Source organism: Thermobia domestica, chromosome 1 (assembly GCF_964235325.1).
Source record: "Thermobia domestica chromosome 1, izTheDome1.hap1.1, whole genome shotgun sequence".
Classification (NCBI taxonomy): Eukaryota; Metazoa; Arthropoda; class Insecta; order Zygentoma; family Lepismatidae; genus Thermobia; species Thermobia domestica.
In genome coordinates, this window is record NC_137454.1 from 62,754,330 (window position 1) to 62,775,960 (window position 21,631).

The 21,631-nt window shown below is 37.3% G+C and overlaps 1 protein-coding gene across 1 annotated transcript in view; it reads right to left on the bottom strand.

The window, feature by feature from the left end:
- EMC4 (ER membrane protein complex subunit 4) overlaps positions 1-21,631 on the bottom strand; it is a 45,542-nt gene that overhangs the window by 10,077 nt on the left and 13,834 nt on the right. Inside the window, exon 2 of the mRNA XM_081757879.1 lies at positions 6,543-6,693. Coding sequence (XP_081614005.1) covers positions 6,543-6,693 — 151 coding nt within the window. The remainder of the gene's footprint in view (positions 1-6,542; positions 6,694-21,631) is intronic.

The following is a 21,631-nucleotide window of genomic DNA, read 5'->3' on the forward strand; positions in this document are numbered from 1 at the left end:
ATGAAAACATAACTATCTTTCTTACTTTAAATTTTTAGATTCTTTATTGTCTAAGTTATGCACTAAAATTAAAAAAAAAAAAAAAAGTATGCGAATGTAACAAAAATCCTTAATACTGACACTTAATTCATAATCCAAGTCTTGAAAATATAAAACAGTTTCCCATTCCTCATTAGCTACCATTTTACCTACATGGAATTTTAATTCTTAGAAATGCATTTTACCAAGGTTTCGCTCTCACCTAGGACTTTAATAATAACATAGATATATAATATTTACTTGTTTTGAGTTTAACATCAAACGATTGTGCACCGCGGCTAAGGGACTATGATCATAAGATGATTGCTAATAGTGGAGGGAAGAAAGTGGGAGGGAGCACCGAGAAAACTCACGCATCAGAGGTAAGCGCTCTGTCACTGAGCCACCACGGGCCCTTATACAGGGTTTTCATAAAGTATGGACGGATTTAATTCGCTTATAATTTACATAAAAATGCTCATATTGAAATCAAATAAAGTGCAAAAGGTAGCGGAAGAATTAAATCTTTACCTGTAATCTGCACCAGCTCAGTTCATTCACCGCCACACCTCCAACTGGGCGCCATTTACGTCCACACATTCGCGTAGGCGGCGCTGGAATCCACTCACAGCGTTCCGCCGTATTTGATCCGAAATGCCAGCCACAGACGCCCTGGACGGTCCAGGACGCTTCCTGTCTCCAAGAACTTAGCATGCCACTTTCGGTTTGCACTCTCAGTCGGTGCCGGCTTTTTGAACTCTTTGGTGAACTTTCGACACACCAGAATTGGTGATTTTAGCTCTGCGTACCACAGAACACATTGCGCTTTCTCTTTCACCGACGCCATCTTTGATACGGTAAAAAAAATAGTCTTCTCAGAGGAGTTTTTCATTTATTTATTTCTTTAAAAGACACACACACACCAATACAGCTTACAACTTACTTTTAACAGTCAACATTGAAACAACAATGAAAACAACAATGGATGGAATTTGGTAAGAAACTGACCCTTGCCCTCCCTCTCTCAACGTGTTCAGAGTTGCCGCTTATCTAACAGTGTTGCCAACTAAAAATTTAATCCTTCCGCTACCGTTTGCACTTTATTTGATTTCATTATGAGCATTTTTATGAAAATTATAAGCAAATTAAATCCGCCCAGACTTTATGTAAGCCCTGTATAATAATAGAAATAAATTTTACATTTATTTAAAATAGCATTTCGAATTAAACATACTACTTCTGTAACTTTATCGTAGAATTAGGGTCCTTACTTGCAAGTCTACTAACATGTTACTTTACACTTTTATTAACTGATTGAAATGGTTTAATGGGGATGTCAGCATTATATATTTAGGTGCGTAAGCTGACGAACAATGAAATCAGCAAACTCCACTAAGTAAATTCTTGCACTTTAACACTTTTCATATGTAAATCAGTACTGTATAAAACTTGACTTAGCAATTTATACAACGCGGCAACATTCTATTAAGATGTGTTAACCATTTGGAAAACATTTGTAATTACTAAATGAACTGATAGGATGCATATTTAAGAATGAAGTATTAAACTGAAACTATTCTTTAACTTTTTTTTGTTGTTGTCGTTTTTTTAATTGAGTCTTGAATTAAATATAGACAACTTCGGTAATTTCTATGGCTTTATCGGAGTAGGCCACATGTTTCGATGACCCCTTGTCATTATCGGTGCGTGACTGTTACGGAATTTTTACATTAGTTCATGGACTCAAATAATGTTTTTTTCAGTCCTTAGTAAAAATACTATTCACGAAATCTAGTTTACAACAGAATTTTCCAAATTTTTATAACGCTGCTTTTGTATTCAATTAATTCTTGAGATAACTAACTGAACTGATGAGATAAATTATCTAGCATATTTTGTTTAGATTTTAGTGTTCTGTGTGTAACAAGAATTTTAGGAATGATCCAAAAAATGGTCCGAAAGATTGCGATCTTGGCCAATAATTAGATTTTGGGTCAGGGGCCACAAAATTTTTGAACGGTCCCTAAATCGAGTTTCCGTATTTTTTACGGAATAAGCACATCACACTGAGTTAAGTGGTAGTTTTGGTTTGGCTACACTATATGTAGTTCTCCAGATATAAGGCCTACAAGAATATTTTTGCCTGAAATATATTGGATCTTTTGATCCAAAAAGGACTAAGTTCAATAAAATGTAAAAAAGTTTGTGAAGCCGAAACTATTCACTACTGGGTAACAGTCGAAGGGAACAGAATTGGTTGCTGAAATTACACTACGAATATAATAATCCTGATGGGATGCATATTTAATAATGAGATACAAACCTTGAATCCTACTTATTATTTTAATCACCATTTTATTAACGTAATCGAAACCAACTCATGTAAAACTTTCTTAACAGTCACGTACCGATGATAATGACAAGGAGTCATTGAAATGTACACGATTAAATTAATAAATCAGGTGCTTAAGCGGAGGTCAAGCTTAGTATTTCAATTTGAAATGTTGATGTTTAAGTTCTTTGACATAGATTTTTATGATTAAAGACTATTCTTATGATTAATGATAAGAGAAATTATCGAAATCATCTAGTTAATTTAATTGCAGATGTAATAATAATAATAATAATAATTATAATAAGGCAAGGGAATAGCTTATTTCTCATATTACAAATTATTAGAAACAGGCATCAGCTTCTTAAATAAGTTCCTATATCTTGTTATTGTTCTTGACTCTACCAATTGTTGATGTATTGTTTCAACCAATGAAAGACGGGAGAATAATAAGAAGCTTGATCTTGGGTGATTGACCAATAACAACCTGACTGGATTAGCTTAGCAGAGAATGGAACCCACTCGCATTTTGTATTTCTAGAGCGAAGAATATTTTCGTTTTTATAAGACTCTACTGAGAGCATTTCGAGGGCACGCTACTATCGTTCTTCTTGCTACTGGCTAATACGCGGGCCTTTGGTGCATGTGATCTCGGATTTTGTTCACGATGGGAGAGTAGTGAACCCATGCGGTTTTTCGGATTCCACCTTAAACCGGAAAGTTCACGTCTTATATAGCCTCGGAGCTGAAAAGTGACGCTAAACTTCAACAACAACTGCTATTACTTTCATCAACATCGCCAGGTACGAAAATCAATAAATACAGGAACCCACATATTTTTTAGTTCATAACTAACACTAATTAAAATATAAACCGTAAAATGTTAGCCAACTCACATATGCTGAAAAAAATCACAAAAACTAAAGAAAAGGAATATTAAAAAATGTATATTTAATACTTCAAGACTGATGGAATGTATGTCGTTTACAGAGTCAGCACAAAATGCCGGCAAACCGGGTTCACATTATGGTCTAGTCGTACATTTTTTTTAATCCTTTATACATCACTGCATATCACAAAACTTATCAACTGTCAAATCATAACCAAAGCACCAATTCACGTCTTAAAATTTATTTGAATTTATACCTCGAGGATCTTGCAAATGGAATTATGTATATAAATTTCTAATTACAAGCCACAATAGATACAATCCACCAAAATTGTACACACGAATTTCCTAACAAATTATCACCGAAGTATATGATACGGCAACTCTACGACTTTCAGGAAAGCAGTATTTAGAACACACACTGTCCGTTGTTTAAACAATAATTGTAGCTTGTAAGTTGAAGTTTATAATTCAATTTTCTAGTTCCTTATGAATTCACAATGATAGTGTGGAATTAGCACTTCAAATCCTGCAGAGGATTTAAAATAAATAGGATTTATCAAAGTTAAAATAGACGTGAAAACGCTACAAATGTAAGAGGACGATGTCACACTACTAACAAGCAACGTACAGAACAAGGCAGGATCAGATCCGTCTCAAACTTCGCCCAGAGGACACAAAATAGGAAATAAGAAAAAAGCCAAATTGGAGCTGTCCCCATCCAGAAACACCAGAGATATGCTTCGCAACATAACGCACCACGCGATAAAGTAATATAAGGTGAACGTCGCAAGATATCCATTTATGTCGAAAACTGAAAGGATGGGCAGCACCAGGATGACATCAAGATATTTGATATGCTATAACACTGACTTGGCGGCCATCTTGAAATCCGCGATCTTGGATATAGCGTAAGGTATTGAAATAAGAAGCGGGGTGTGTGATATATCAATGTAAGGTAAGGTAAAATGCGAAAGGAAAACCAATGATGTAACCGCGAAAAACATGTGTGTAATGGTATGGATGGGACGAAGTGTGGAAGACTCGAGCAAAACAAACGTATATTCGAAGGACAGAATAATAGGGCAAGACCTCACGATGTTGGTACGCAACAAGTAACTGCAACAAAGTCTGTGCATGGAAGTGCATCCGCCTTGACAGATTATGCCTTTCGAGAATATTCGGATTCCGTTTGAAACAGTGAAAACCATAGTTGCAACCCACGATACGAGCGCTCGTTTGGAGACTACATAAATACAAAGGACTCTCTTTTATGGAACAGCAATTCGGCAGCTCGCTCCGGAGTGTAGGAGATATCATCTTGGATTGGTGATCAAAAGCACAACCTACCTGGGATTGAAGCCTACTCCTGGACAACGTTTTGTACGTTTCTTGTTCAATTTTCTTGCTGATTCTTGTAAACAAAGGACATTTCGGCCCATATTTGTTCAAACAACACTATCTGAAACAAAGTGTGTACGAATGAGAAAGCCCAGCCATGTTCTAGCTTATATTTCTTTACGAATGTTTCTTTTCCTTTGCGCGGTTTGTTACATTGTTTCGCGACGGTCCCAAACAGTCACAATATCAGGGAAAGGCAGCGTTCTGCATTGACTCGATGAATTCCCAGGTAGTTGTTGCAGTGTCCCATTACAAGGCTAGTTTACCACACAATGAGACTACTGGTTTCACTTGCATATATGGAACGAAGTGAACGTGACAGCAGGGACCGGCCAGTGGGAAGTGATAGTGTGTTCGTGGCATACACAAGCCAAAACGCAAAAAATTTTGTGTAGTGAATGTAGTCCGCATTATCGTTAATCTACAAACATCAATGTACAGCTGCAATGGCGTACCCTATCAATGTGGTGTTACTGATGCAAAGTTTACTTCCAAAACAAGTGTACGTCCAATCGACAGAACCGACAGTGGACGAACGACAAGCAACTGAACACATGCTGGAGATTTTGAAGAACCACGATGTAACAAAAGTGGATGAGACTCTCGAAACCACTAGAATCAATTCGAGTAGTTTTATTGTGTGGCAAACTAGCAGTTCTCGTGGGAGACTGCAACAACTCATGGAATTTATCGAGTCAATGCAGAACGCTGCCTTTCCCTGATATTGTGACTGTTTGGAACAGTCGCGAAACAGTGTAGCAAACCGCGCAAAGGAAAAGAAATGTAAGCTAGAACATGGCTGGGCTTTCTCATCCGTACACACTTTGTTTCATATAGTGTTGTTTAAACAAACGTGGGCCGAAATGTCCTTTGTTTACACGAAACAGCAAGAAAATTGAACAAGAAACGTACAAAACGTTGTCCAGGAGTGGGATTCAATCCCAGGTAGGTCGTGCTTTTGATCACCAATTTAAGATGATATCTCCTACACTCCGGAGCGAGCTGCCGGATTGCTGTTCCATAAGAGATAGTCCTTTGTAGTTTATGTAGTCTCCAAACGAGCGCTCATATCGCGGGTTGCAACTATGGTTTTCACTGTTTCAAACGGAATCCGAATATCCTAGAAAGACATAATCTGTCAAGGCGGATGCACTTCCATGCAAAGACATTGTTGCAGTTACTTGTCGCGTAACATTGTCGTGGGGTCTTGCCCTATTACTCTGTCCTTCGAATACACGTTTGTCTTGCTCGAGTCTTCCACACTTCGTCCCGTCCACACCATGTTACACACACGTTTTTCGCGGTTACATTATTGGTTTTCCTTTTGCATTTTACCTTACATGATATATGACACATCCCGATTCTCATTTCAATACCTTACGTTATATCCCAGATCGCGGCTTTCAAGATGACCGCCAAGTCAGTGTTATAGCATATCTTGATATCATCCTGGTGCTGCCCATCCTTTCCGTTTTCAACATAAATGGGTATCTTGCGACGTTTACCTTATATCATTTTGTCATGTGGTGTGTTATGTTGCGGAGCATATCTCTGGTGTTTCTGGATGGGAGCAGCTCCAATTTGGCTTTTTTCTTATTTTCTATTATGTGTCCTCTGGGCGAAGTTTGAGTCAGATCTGATCCTGCCTTGTTCTGTACGTTGCTCGTAAGCTCTAAGACATTTTAATCATATGAAGACAACAGAAACCTTTATCAGATTAACGTAATTATTGCACGCAGTAGTTGAGAGTATTTTAATCTGTTTCATTCTCAATTATCTTTAATGCCCGTCAAAGTAAGACAGTTATATCAAACTTAAATTACTTAACACTCATTTAATACAACAGAACATAAATTTTAAAAATAACATATCACAAAATAATAAACGTTCAGCTTAACGTACTTGCTTCATTGGACCTAACGCAAGATCCCATGACTTTTTAATAATCAGATGACTTGAATCAGAGTCCTTTGAAGCTTCTGTGAAGACTTGGGCTACAGTAGGATTATATCCTGGAGGAGATGCCAATTCAGATCCTTTTTCTTGCTTACTCCTAAAAAAAACAGAAAGTGCGTTAGACGATTAATTTTTAAATCAATTTATCACTGCTAATAAAGTAAGAACATCAAAATAATTCTTTAAAAATGAAAAAAAAAAAAAAAAAAAACTCACGGAAAAGACTTTTATCAAATGTTTCATGCGAAATATACTCCAAGAACCAGAAACCCGAACACTACGTAAAACCGATGAGAAAGAACTAGAGGCATTTTAAATGTGGGTGTAGAGAATATGACGAAAATGTGATTACTGGAACAGAAAAATACGAGAAAATGTCCAAGGAAAAACGGTTGGGGCATTGTTAAGAAATTATATTTTGAAAGAATGGTATGAAAAATCGAGGGAAGATTATAATAATAAACAGCAACTGATGGATAATATTGTAAACGCTTCCATCATTTGGTTTAAGGTAAAAGTCGTGACTACTTCTTATATATAGTCTGGACCAGAAGCCGGCTGGCAGTCGCTATTTACTATGCTCCCACAAACATACAATAGGATACTCTATGGACCACACTCAAAATACCACGGAATTAAATTTTCATTTTTTTACAGGATAAAATATTTCCTAAGAGCTCTTGATTCTTTTACATCGAATTTAATGTTCACTTTTGCTAGTTTCCTATTTACTTACATCATCATCTACTTTAGTTTTATATATATAAAAATATATATTATGTGGTGCGGACTGGTTTAACACTCTCCACTCCTCCTAGGTAGCAAGTGTAACCTATTTTTGTTTTCACGAAGTTTCTTTTCAGGTGTTTTTTTTTTTTTTTTTTTTTATGTTACTTTTGTTTCTTATATAAACACTGAAGCTTACAAGAGCATTTTCTAGTGCACTTTATTGAATGATATTTTTAGTACAAATGGCACAACTTTTGAACTTGGTTGTGACTACTTTCGAACAGTTGATTCTGGTAACGTCTCGCGCATTTAGTATCATCTATAAAAATCTTGTCTATTTATGATGTCCAGCAATATATCATAATAGTGTCTAAGTGCAGAATGTCCTCTTGGAAAGCGATATTGCTGATATGAGTTCTGGAAAGTAAGCAAAAGTATTTCACATTAAAAAGTGAAGAAGATGCTAATGAGGAAATGACAGTCTTATAAATAGTACACCCAATGATAAATTTTATCCTAAAAGTCGACTAAAGCACATTATGAGAATTAAAAGAATCCATCACTCACTTCTCCGAGCCCCCCCCCCCCCCAAAAAAAAAGTGAGTCCATTCACTTTCGAAAAAATGAAATGAAATCTTTCAGTTTAACGTCCCACGTTCATGCCAAATAGGCTAAGGAAGACGACGATTAGACAAATGAATGATGGAAAATTTGGTGGAATGAGCATATGGGAGTATCCCGAGAAAATCCACGGACACTATTTTGTCTACCACAGGGGATCGAACCAGGGACCCTAGGCATCAGAGGTAAGCGCCCTAGCACTGAGCTACCGTACCATCTCCCCCCTCTCACTTTCGAAGTTCTGTTTATTTTATTTTTTAATAGGAGCCATTCTGTTTCAGATGCAACAGCTTGAACCAATTCATATCTCACGACATTTTAATTCTGAGAGTGTAAAATATAGATGTTTCAGTCCTAAGAGTACAAAATATAAGGTAAACTTCTTTAGTTCACTTGCTCCCTTAATAAAACCTCGAAACCTAAAAAGTGACCCAAAGATAACTTAATCGCATTTTTGAAAGAAGTAAATTAAAAGCAAAAAGGAAAGAAAACTATAAAAAAGGCAAGGAACTAATTCCAAGTCACGCAGTGCACAATGTTGTAGCACGACAACGACGTAATCCTTCCTAGCCTACTTTCATTTTCATTCATGTACTTCATTCATGTACTTCGAAAAATATAATTTAAACCTAACTATTTCAAACTTCTACTTAGGTAATTCAGAATAAAGCAACAAGTACATAAAAATTTAATTACAATATTCTAAAAGCTGAAAAGCTCCGACAAACACAAAAGAAAAAGCACAACAGATTCTTCCATGACAAATGACATATACCCGAGTATTTTACAGTAGCGCCATCACAGAGAAAACATCGTACACCAATATGGCGTCACCAACCAATCACAATACCTAAAACTATAAGTCATTACACAAGCGTAGTAAAACTATCAACTCAGTGTCAACGAGAACAAAACACATTATCTCGAGGTAGTATGTTAACTGGGGATCAAAACATTCTCAATGGAATAAGGAAAATAGTACAAACCGATGAATAAAATTAGTGCGACGTGTTTTCGAAATATTCAAATACCATCACGACAAAACTTCTAGATCGAGTGAAACAACACAATAATCACTACTCAAAATAAAAGAAAGAATAATGCTAGAAATTACAATTTTTGACTGCTTAAATGATCAAGGCTACGAGCACCAAAACTAACCATTATATTGAATTTCTTTTAACACAAGCAGGTTGACGAAAGCCAAACTCCTACAGCTCAAGGTTAAGAATATACGAAGTAAGAAAATAAAAATTAGTGTAGAAAATCGAGGGATAGAGCAAGCTCTTTATCCGCAAAACGTATATGCCAACTACCAATAACAGTATTCCACTTACTTATCTTACTTATCATTATCTAAAATTGTGAACACATACCAAACTCATGGAACTATTTACGTAACATTACGCTAAAAGTATGCCAACTGTGGAAGTAGAGACGCTTTCTACTTATTTAACTCTCTGTTCAATTATCTCAATTTATCAACTTCACACACCGAAGCTTTGCAGCTACCTTCGCAACGTTCCTCAAATCCATGCCAACTACTGAAGAAGTCCCAAAATACGAATACATATACGAGGGGGGGTGGGGGGTGCTGATAAAGATGAGCCTTACCAAGAAAAAATGAGATAGAAAGCTGAAATTACCAGGGTATATACGGCAGGATCTGTATAGACTATGTTGCAAAATGCAATGTTCTATGATATAAACATCCTTTTCTTTTTCATTTCAGATGTGAACATGGCAGCACTTCCAGCAAGCTTCAATCCAGAGGAGCATAGGACCGTCATGAAGCTTCTCCTCTTCCACGGGAAAGGTGCGACGCAGATCTACGATGAAATGAAACAAACTTTGGGGGACGTGGGCAGTCATATGCAACTGTAAAACGCTGGATGGCAAACTTCAGAACTGGTCATTTTGATACTGAAAGTACGAATCCCAGTGGCAGGCCTGTTTCTGTGTCTGTTCCCGAAAATGAGCCATCCAGGACATGATAATGGAAGATCGTCAAATATCAGTCAAAAGGATTACTACATGTTTGGGCATATCACGTGAAAGAGTTAGTACCATTATTCGAAATGATCTGGGTATGAGGAAGGTTGCAGCAAAGTGGATCAAAATTTCTGACGAAGGAATAAGAGCAGGAAAGAGTGAGAACTTCGCGGGCACTTCTGGAATATTTTGCAAGAAAAGAAGTTGGTTTTTTGGAGAAACTCGCACTGGTGATGAGAAATGGATATACTTACGATCCCGAGACTAAAGAATAGTCTAAGGAATGGAGCCACAGTTCTTCTCCCCGGTCAAAGAAATGCCGTGTGCCGAGGTCTGCACAGAAACAAATGGCAACAATCTTTTGGGATAAGGACAGAGTTCTGTTGGTGGACTATCTTCCAGTGGATGCAATGATCAATGCAGCATATTATTGTAGTCTCTTGACGAAGTTTGCGCGAAAACATCAAGGACAAACGTCGTGGTAAGATCTCCAAAGGTGTTCTGCTTTTGCACGACAATGCCTCCTCACACACGGCACTTGACACACAGGTCACATTGGCCACCCTAGGCTTTTAAGTGTTGCCTTATTCCCCTAACCTATCTCCATCCAATTATCATTTGTACCCAAATCTCATAAAACATCTTAATAGTCACCGTTTTCATAGTGTTCAAGCGGCAACTGATGCTACAGATGAGTGATTACAGCAGCAGACTAAAGACTTCTATTTACAAGGACTTAAGTTGTAGTACAGATGTCGCAAATGCATCGACCTACTAGGAGAATATGTGGAATAGTGTGGAAGTTTCAGCTTCCTAGCTCATTTTTTTTTCTTGGTAAAGCTCTAACTTTATCAGTACTCCCTCGTATAAAGACTGTGGTGAGAGCTTTAGCTGGCCAAATTTCGAAAAAAAAATACAAGTGGAATTCATTCCCCTCAGGAATAAATGAAAGTATAATTTATTCCTATGAGCGGCAGAATCTTTACAGGTTATCTTCATCCGTCTTCTAGTCAGTTCTGAAAGAGTTATTGAACAATGCGTACTCTCCTTTCGCATCGATGTCACAGACAATTCTATACATTTAAATACGACATAGTCTTAGAAACAGTGTTGCCATAACAAACTTGATTCCAATTTGGTGTTTTTTAAAAACTTTTTGTTTTTAGTACAGAAAATTTTAATTGCATTCTATATTATGAAATTCCTTTGAGTTATATCAATAATTAAAATGGTAACATTACATTATATGTCATATATATATATATATATGTGATTCCACGAAAAAGGGAAATTTTCTGTCACGGGCATTTCTTCAAACTACTACTAGAAAGAATCACCTCATTTTTATTTTGTTTGGTAGTAACCGTCACAAAGTAGGTATGCCATGTATAACAGTTTGGAAATATAACACGAAACATACGTAAAAAAATAATTATTACCCAATTTCTCAACACCGTGGGCTGTCACAGACTACAGTTGACTGATTTTAATCAATAAATTACAACTGAAGTCGCAAATCAAACATCATTTAATGGTAATTAAATGGAAGAGAATACTTCAATGTTTCGGTTTTGTGGAAAGTAAACCTTTATAACGATTATTTTCGAAAGTTTGACTATGCTTCGTTTCTGTCACCTCTATTTCGTCTCAACTCCATGGCAATAGAAAAAATTATCATTGCTCTCAATAGATAGCATGATCGTCCACATTGGCAACACCCACAAGAAGACAAGGCAGACATGTTTGACTGAAGAACAGAAAAAGTTGTGTGCATGTGTTAAAAGCTGTAGGAAAAATATTTTTGTGTGTGGAAAGCACGTGCGTATATTAATTGATTCTGAACACCATGGTATTTATTACTGAATGTATTTGTATGGTATATACCTTCTTTCCCTTGAGGAACCTACGCCTTAACGTAGAAAATTCGTACACAATTACTCTCATGTACTGGTTAAAAAGTGGGCCGGTAAAAATAAATTATATTCGATTTTCTCAACTCCATGGTTCTCAACTCCATGTCCATCTGAAAACTAAGGAATCCACGGTGTTGAGACAAGTTCACGGAGTTTATAATCCTGTAGTGTTTGTTATGCTCATGCTCTTCCAAATATTTGTTCTTTCAATATATTGATAGAAATAAAGCTCGTTTATGGTCTAGTGACTAGTATGCTCGCCTTTCGTGCGTGGTTCTGGGTTTGTTTCCCGGTGGAAGCTCAAAAATTAATGGTGTTTACTTCGCACAGTGAGGCAATTGAAAAACTCATTTGAGTAGAGATGTACTGAAACCTGATCGCGCAGACCATCGCAACGGTCGTAGGAGCCGACACGCTGACCACGTGTCATTCACACTCAAAGGCCGGCTGGTGGGTCCTAGCCCATTTTAGGAGTGTTTCGCGGAAGTTCAGATTTGGGGCTGCAAATAGCCGGAGGTAAAACTTCAGTCAAGTCAAGATGGATGGTATCTCTTTTTAACCTATTGACGTCTGAATCTTATGATCAACTAATTGTTTTCTTTTCAGGGATTGTCGAAGAGTCTGAGGGCAATATACGGACAGTCAATTTTATGACGCGGATCGGGAGGAATTTCTCCTGGCCTACTAAACCTGACGTTTAAAAAGCGTTGGCAGTTGTCATTCTGTGTAGACTAGAACAGCCCTTCCCTGTTTCCTCAAGACATTTCCTTCATTAGAGTGGAAAATGAGGGCTACTTAACAAAGAACATCGAATTATCGAAAGAAAACAGAAATGATGAGTTCCTTACACTGTCATTTAGTGTGCATTATACAGGGCGTTTCAAAACAATACCGACAACGTTTGGGAGGTGATTCCTACCACCAAGATAAGATTAAAAGTATAGACCAATCTGGGTGCACAAATGCTTCCTTTCGCAGTTATAGGCTGCCGAAAACAAAAGAACTTTGAAGGTCCATAGCATAAAACTATGGGACCTACCATAGTCGGGCCAGACTTCACTTAGAAATTAGTATGTGCGCTATCCAAATATCCATGTTTCAGAATCTTGCGGTACTTCCACAACAACTTTTATAGAAGTAGTTGGTGAGTACTTCAGATTATACGCCCGTAACCAAACTCCCTCTATAAAAATTGCTTCGTGAGTACCTCAGGATTCTGAAACATATTTTTGGATATTGCACATATTAGTTCCTAAGTGAAGTCGTGACCCGACTACGGCAGGTCTCATAGTTTTGGAGCTATGGACCTTTAAAGTTCATTTTTTTCATGTTTTCAGCAGCCTATAACTCCGAAAGGAAGCATTTGTGCACCCAGTTGTCTATACTTTTCGTCTTATCTTGGTGTCAGGAATCAGCTCCCAAAAGATGTGTGTATTGTTTTGAAACACCTTGTATATATACCAAATATACAAATACACTTACCAAATGTTGAAAAAGTATTGCACTTTCGACGTGTTGACTTGATCACACAGAGAAGACAGACGGTTTACATAAGCTCAGAAAACAAATGAAGTAGACAATAGACAGGTTTAGTGACTACTTCGTCTGTTTTGTAAGCTTATGTGAAAAGTTTGTCCTCTCCATATGATAGTCAACATATTGAAAGCGCAATAATTTTTCAATATTCGATAAGTGTATGCGTATTTTTTTTGTTTACGTCACATATTCATATATATTCATATATATATATATATATATATATATATATATATATATATATATATATACACTCAATTTTGGAACCTTCATTAGATATATTTTCATATGTTTGTAGTATTTTCTGGAGTATTTTTGTATAAGAAATTACGTGTCATCTAGTTTGTTAGAATTTTATTCAACATAAGGAGAATAATTCTAACTTACAAAAACTATTGGAAAATTATTTCAATTTTTATGTAAATTATAAGCTTAATCACTTATAAACCAAAAACGTATCACCCAGATGTATCACGTTTCTCAACTCCACAGCAATTTTCAACTCCGTGTTAACTAATCTCAACTCCGTGGGTGCTGGAAAGTTTATTATTTTTTATTTACTACACCAATAACGATTCAGCTCTGCTGAACACCTAATTAACATGTACTTAGTAGTAGTAAGTGCATGTGATATTTTTATTGAAATAGGCGACCATCAACGGAACAAAAATTTTCCAAGTGAAAATTTCCCTTTTTCGTGGAATCACCCATATATATATATATATATATATATATATATATATATAGAGAGAGAGAGAGAGAGAGAGAGAGAGAGAGAGAGGGAGAGAGAGAGATCTTAGTTATCTAACATTCAACACCGCGTATCTCCAATTTTGGCGAATCTGAGTTTTTGATAGCATCAGAATCAATATAGGATAGCGCACAATCTGGTTAAGTAGTACACCTATATCACGACAAACGGCTCTATTATTCCCTCAAAATAATACCGCTTATAATGAGGCTGAAGCTAGGTTTTTTTTTTTTTTGTGTGTGTGTGTATGTCTCTGCTGTAAAATTGGTGAGATGTTAGTCACGCGGTATTGAATCTCGGACGGCGATATGTTACAACCTTTTTATACAGGTTTCCATATGTAACAAGCAATTTATGAAGAAAAAGAGTGGGATATTATTGTTAAAAATTTTATTAACAAGAATAGAAATTTCATTATTAATTCAGAAATACTAAGTTCGGGCCGATCGCCCTTCCTTGAAGATCTGTTCCTTAAATAGTATTTCTCCCTCCTGCAGAGGGCTCCGGGGTTCACTTTTGTCAACCCTCGGAATTTCTTTCTTTTGGGCGGACATAGGGTATGTTTGAAAAAAAGCCGTTAGACTAGTTGCTTTTGTGTGTGTGCGTAGCTATGATGTGAGCGTGTGGTCCTCAAGTGAGAGAGAGACGCGACAAGTGTTTGTTCTTTTTGAGTGTTCTATATCTTTCGAGTGGAAAAGTATCTTTCTAAAACAAAAAGAAACTTGCGAACAATTCAAAATTGAGAAGAGAAGACAATAGACCATATCGTTTTACATATTCAACTTGTATTTTTTCTTTAGCTGTATAATTTTGCTTCTATTATTAATTAAAGTTTTAAAATGACAAACTGTCGTTTGATGAGAAACTTATACATGGTCCTCTTTTAATGCCGGATGAAGCAAAAAATGCAGCTTTGGTGAACTTTTGTGAGCGTTTGTTTTCTTTAGTGTGAGTGACATTCAAAAGCAATGGAGAACTTAAACATCAAAAAACGTACTTTGAAAGCAAAAATTACAAGACAGGAAAAGGCAGTGAGCCTGCTGTGTCAGAACAATGCGAACGCCATATTGGTTCATAGCGGGAAGGTCAACGAGCTACAACAAGACTGTTCTCAACTTTGAAAGAAATAGCTGCAGTTTCCAATGATGAGCTCGCAGAAATGGAAAGCAGACTTGTAGCCCTAAGTGTGTCCCTAATGGATTTGCAAGCAACGACACAATCCCCTCCCAATAGTGAAGCTCAAGTGTGTAGTGAAATGAAATTGCCGAAATTACAGTTGCCAACTTTTAGCGGGAATTTATTCGAGTGGCTATCATTTAAGGACTTGTTTACTGCATCGATGCACAACAACGAGAAGCTCTCGGGAGCTCAAAAGCTGCAGTACTTGAAAACAAGTTTAAAAGGTGAACCCGCGCAACTAATCCAGGCTATGCAAATTACTGACACTAATTATCAGGAAGCGTGGAACATTCTGTACTCTCGCTATCAAAACAAATGCGAAATCGTGAACTCGATTTTAAAGCAGTTAATCATGCAACCGGTCATTCACCAAGAATCGGCTAGCGCGCTGGGGAAATTAATCGATACGACGGTCGAGTGTACGCGTTCGTGAAAAGTGATGGAGCAACCCGTAGAGCACTGGGACGCTATTCTCGTGTATCACACTACCGAAAAACTCGATAGTGAATCGCGTCGGCAGTGGGAACTAGCGCAAAAATCAAATGAACAATCCTCATTTAAAGAATTAATGGACTTCTTGGATCATCGAGCGCGCGCGCTCGCAGTCTCTAGTGGCAGCAGACGGAAGGCTACATCATCGAGTGATACAGTGAAGCAGAGGGAAAAGAAACAAGCAGTGACACATCATACAGTGACCCAGTGAACAAAGCCCCTGTGAGTTATACAATGCTAAACATACTCTCCATAAGTGCCCTGATTAAAAAAAAAAACGCTCTGTAGCAGATCGTGTGTCGTTTGTGAAGAGCTATGTTTTAATTGTTTACGCGGATTCCATAAAAGTACCCAGTGTTCTTCATCTACTTGTTGTGTATGCCATAAGCGACACCACACATTACTCCACTATGATCGCATTGAGACTCAAAGCGCATCTGTTTCATCTGACAGAGAACAAACTGTTTCTTCACATGTTGCTGCCGAGAGAAACGCTCCGCATGTGTTGTTATCAACAGGTATTATAAAGGTGAAAGATAGAAACGATGTTTGGCGCCCATTTCGTGCAATGCTCGATTCCGCTTCCGAGACGTCATTTGTCACGGAAAATTGTGTGCAGAAGCTAGGACTAGCAAAACAAGACAAAAATAGTGATTTCCGGAATAACGGGTGCAGGTGTGGGCACCTCTCGTGCAGATTTAAAATTTCAAGCAGTAGTGACGACAGCGAAACTTTCAGCACCAAGGTAGTGGTTGTGCCCAAGATTACATCTAATCTACCTAAGGCACCGGTTCCTGACCCAAGCTCGTGGAATCACTTAAGCGGTATCAAACTCGCAGATCCAACGTTCAATGTGGTGGGCCCTGTGGACATACTGCTAGGTGCTGTGGTGTTTCCTTTATTATTGTGTAGTGGAAAACGAGTGGGACCCATTGGGTCGCCCGTAGCGATAGACTGCCCTCGGTTGGATCGTCGCAGTGAGCATCGATACCACTGGACGTAGTGTTACCGTTACTTCACACCATGTATCTTGCGAAGTTGAAACCAGTCTGTAGAGGTTTTGGGAAATAGAAGAGCTTCCGCCCCAGAAATATCTCACAAAAGAGGAGAAAATGTTTGAGCAACATTTCAAAGATACACACTACCGGGACGAACACGGAAGATTCACGGTAAGTCTACCCTTCAAGGATAGTGCAAGGACTCTTGGTGCATCTAAAGACATTGCTGTTAGGAGGCTTTTGCACAGCGAACGCAAGCTTGCAGTCACCCGCCCTCCAAGAACAATATCGGGATTTTATGCGGGAATATCTCGAGGTAGGTCACATGGAAATTGTGCCGACAAATGAAACAAACGTTCCATCAGAGAATAGCTTACACTTGCCCCACCATCAGTGATGAAACCAAGTAGTTCAACAACAAAATTAAGAGTTGTGTTTGACGCGAGTGCCAAAACGTCATCTGGTGTATCATTGAACGATAAACTTATGATCAGGCCCAAACTCCAAGATGACATATTCCCACTATTAGTGCGATTTCGAGGCCACAAGATTCCCCTGTGTGCTGATATAGCGAAAATGTATCGTGCTGTGTTAATAAACAATGTGGACAGAGATTACATGAGAATTGTGTGGCGTGAATGGCCCGATTTGTCCATTCAGGACTTTCGTTTACGAACTGTAATCTATGGACAAAGTGCGTCTTTCCTGGCCACACGGTTTCTACAACAGCTGGCAGAAGATGAGGGTGAGCACTTTCCCCTGGCTGCTCCAGTGGTCAAGCGGGATTTTTCCATGGATGATCTTTCAACGACAACTGATCGAGCTATTAAGAAGAGAAAGCTTCGAATTGCCAAAATGGGCATCCAGTGAAGCGGAAATGCTAGAAGCCGTACCGTCGCATATGCGCGAAATGTCCGTGCCTTTCAAGTTCAACGATGACAACACCATCAAGACTCTCGGAGTGCAGTGGTCACCAGTCAGTGACGAGTTTGGTTTCAATATCTCTCTTCCCTCGCAGCGTGACGTGTGGACCAAGAGTATGATATTATCTGAGATCGCCAAAATCTTCGATCCACTTCGTTTCCTTTCACCGGTAACCATCAAGGCGTAGGTGCTTCTACAGTCGTTGTGGAAGGAAAACTTGGGATGGGATGAAAACCTCCCTAGTTCAATATGCACGGAGTGGAAGGAATATTGCAAAGAGCTACCCCTATTAGAAGAGGCAAAAGCTGAGCGGTGCATCATGCCTCCCAACACTCAAAAATGTCAATTAACTGGCTTTTCAGATGCCAGCGAGCGGGCTTATGCTGCAGTGGCGTATTTACGGGCCGAGCTTTCAAACGGAATGGTCAGTGTGCAGCTAATTGCTGCAAAAACAAAGGTGGCTCCAATTACAACTTTCTCTCCCTCGATTGGAGTTGTGCGCTGCATTGTTGTTGGTGGAAGTTGCTCAACGCAATCTTAAACGTTTGAGGTGCAAGAGGTAAAGGTATTTACCGATTCACAGGTTGTGTTGGCATGGATTACTTCTTCATCTGACAAATGGAAAACATTTGTGGCGAATCGTGTCGCGGAAATACAAGAAACAGCTCGTGCAGCAGAATGGGATTTTGTAGACGGCTTGCAAACGCTGTTGATTGTGCCTTCAGGGGTGTGAACCGTAGTGAATTAGTGTGTCATTCATTGTGGTGGAACGGTCCCAACTGGTTGTACGATCCAGTGTTGCCAACGGCTGCGGGACTACCCCCCATATCTGACAAGGTAATGGAAGAAAGGAAAAAGTGTGTCAGTGCTATGTGTGCAGTTACGGAGGATGATATCACTAGCCGTTATTCATCTCTGCCCACAGTGAAACGCGTTGTAGCCTGGTGTCGTCGCTTTGTCTACAACTGCAGAAGCTTCAAGGCGCATTAACAGCAGAAGAGCTGAAAGGTTCTTTAATGTGTTTAGTGAAACAAGTTCAAAAGCAAGCATTTCCTGAGGAACTGGAATGTTTGAAAAATGACCAACCCCTCCCACCCAAGAGTTGTGTTTTGTGTCTAATTCCTTTCATGGATAATACTCTACCATGATAGTCAACTTGTATTCTTTCTTTAGCTGTATAACTTTACTTCTATTATTAATTAAAGTTTTAAAATGACAAACTGTCGTTTGATGAGAAGCTTATACAATATATATGTATGTATGTGTGTGTGTATATTTGACATATAATATAAAGTTATCATTTTAATTATTAACATATCTCAAAGAAATTTCATTATATAGAAAGTAATTAAAACCTGTTGTCCTATAAGCGAAAAATTAAAAAGAAAGAAAAAAAACAGCGATGGAAACAGTGATTCCAGGACCATATCGTATTTAAATGTATAGAAAATTCTACCATAGATGTGGAAGAACAGGACGCATGGTTCAAAGAATCTTCCAAGATTTACCACACGACGAGTAAAGATAAATAAAAGTGTATAATATAAGTGTGAAGTACCATATGAGGTACTATTAAGTAAACTATATAATATATAGGAAATAAATATAATACATGAATGGAGTGGTTTCGTCATTTCGTAAACCACTAGACTGCTTGGATCCTTAATAACTAGTTATTGCTACTGAAGTGCTATATTCTAAAATCTGATTAGTCGTCACTTTTAACAATTTAGTTTAGAATTCATTCTGATGAAAGCCATTCATATATCATTTCTGAAATATCGATGAGAAGTCAATTAAATCGGATTATCACCACTAGAACATAGAAAAGTCAGTATGTACAAGATTTAATTTTGAAAATGTGTTTTACAAGTTTACTTAGTTGTTATAAAATTGAGTTTTGAATGTTATTTGGATTCAAGCTTTCTCAAGTCTCTTGCACAATATGAAATGATTCAATCAAGCCGTTACATTGTCAAAATTCTAAGAAAATTAGATATTTTATTTAAACATACACTAATAAGATCTAACGATTACATTGTACGGATTAAAATGAGAGTTTCAAATTTACATTCGATTAGTGTTCCAGAATAGTCAGAAATAGCGCACTTTATTTTTGTTTTAATCAAAATAAATATGATTTAAATCAATCAACCCAGACTGTAACATCTAAGTGCACACTCTTGCTGTTATCACATACGCAAACGTATCAGTATATGCAAACTAGAATCAAATACGCGAGAAGATAATCACTATTATCAGTATCTAGATTATTATCTATTATTATATCACGACTTTGATAAGAGGCTATTAAAAATACAGTGATTGACTACTTTTCTTTAACTAAGATTATCTAATCTAATCTTTCTGGACGGTAGTATTGGGCAAAATCAATTAAAATTACTTATTTTCATTTTTAAAGCAATACGTAACGGTTTGAAGTTAAATAACGATTATTTGGTTAAATTTACATTTTTACATGCTACTATTTCAGTACAACTGAGTCCTTCATGGTTAAAATTTATAAAACGAACTCATTCAAAATTTTACTGCAGATGTGGTATTGTGCTTTTGTTTTATTTTCGTTGAGCGATATTATTTAATTTTTCCCATCAAAACTTCGGTATATTTATTTATTTATTTATTTATTTTTCTAGTACGGCTACCAGTTGATTTTTTAGTTCTCAGTGGTTAATGATTCCGCTCGAACAGTGTTCATAATCTTGTGTTGATGGTTTGATATATGCTATCCCCTTAACTGAGGAATGCAAATAACGAACTGTACGCCTGGGTGATGCAGTCGATGAGTTATGTTTTCCAAGAACACTTAGAATGAACAAATGTGTTGGTGAGTGCTATGTGTATGTCTATTTATTAGTCCAACAGATTTGTAAAGATCAATCAGCAGTATATTTGGGCAATCCAAGGTCTGAAGGAAAGCGAACATCATTGAAAACCTTAGTTAATTCAGTATTCACAAGTTTTATTTTATTTATTTATTTGTACATCATCTTTTATTTTGAATTTACCCGTATAACTGGATGGAACAGTTATAGGAAAAATTTATTCAGTCATTCCGAACCTTGGTGAGAAACAATTTTATTTCGCTCCGTGTCTACCCATTTGAGTTCTCTAGTTCTCAGAACCCTGTCTGCTCAAACGTCAGCCCAATTTTGGAAGCAAATCCTCTTCGATGTAATCATCACCCCTCACCCACACATCGGACAGAAGCATCACCTTATTGTGACGTGAAATGTTGGTGTAATTTGTACATTATTGTTAAAAAAAAAAAAAAAAAAATCTTTCCTGAGAAACACAAAATCCTCAAAATTGATTTTTCTGTGTAAAGTGAAACACTATTTATGTGTCTAGTAATCGCATGCCAGTGGGATTACTTTCTGTGGTTTTAATGTATTACTCCGCCACCCTCAGCTACCAGCGAAGATAGCCCAGTAAAACAAGCGGCACTAGGCTTTCAGTTGTTGCAATCACAAGTTGTTTTAAGAACAACTTTAGTTTAAGTTAGAAAAGCAGGCAGCACTAGACTTTTAGTTGTTGAAATCACAAGTTGTTTGGGAATGGTGCTGGTTTAAGTTGTAAAATTTCAAGAAGAATTTCCAAGTTAGTTTTGAATTTCTTCACAGAACAACAAACTCACATTTCAGTGGTAATAAAGAATCTCCATCTGTAATCGTAGACAAATTTGTGTCGCGCCTGTTATATTCCAAATATATATATATATATATATATATATATATTCTTCAAAATGTATCTCACGGTTGTGCTTAATGAATTTTTCTTTTTTAAGTGCTGTTAATTTTGTACTTCACTGTGGTAAGTATGAAGTTTTGATTTTAGTTTCAAATGTTTGTTTACAGGACTTTAAATACAATGTAATAA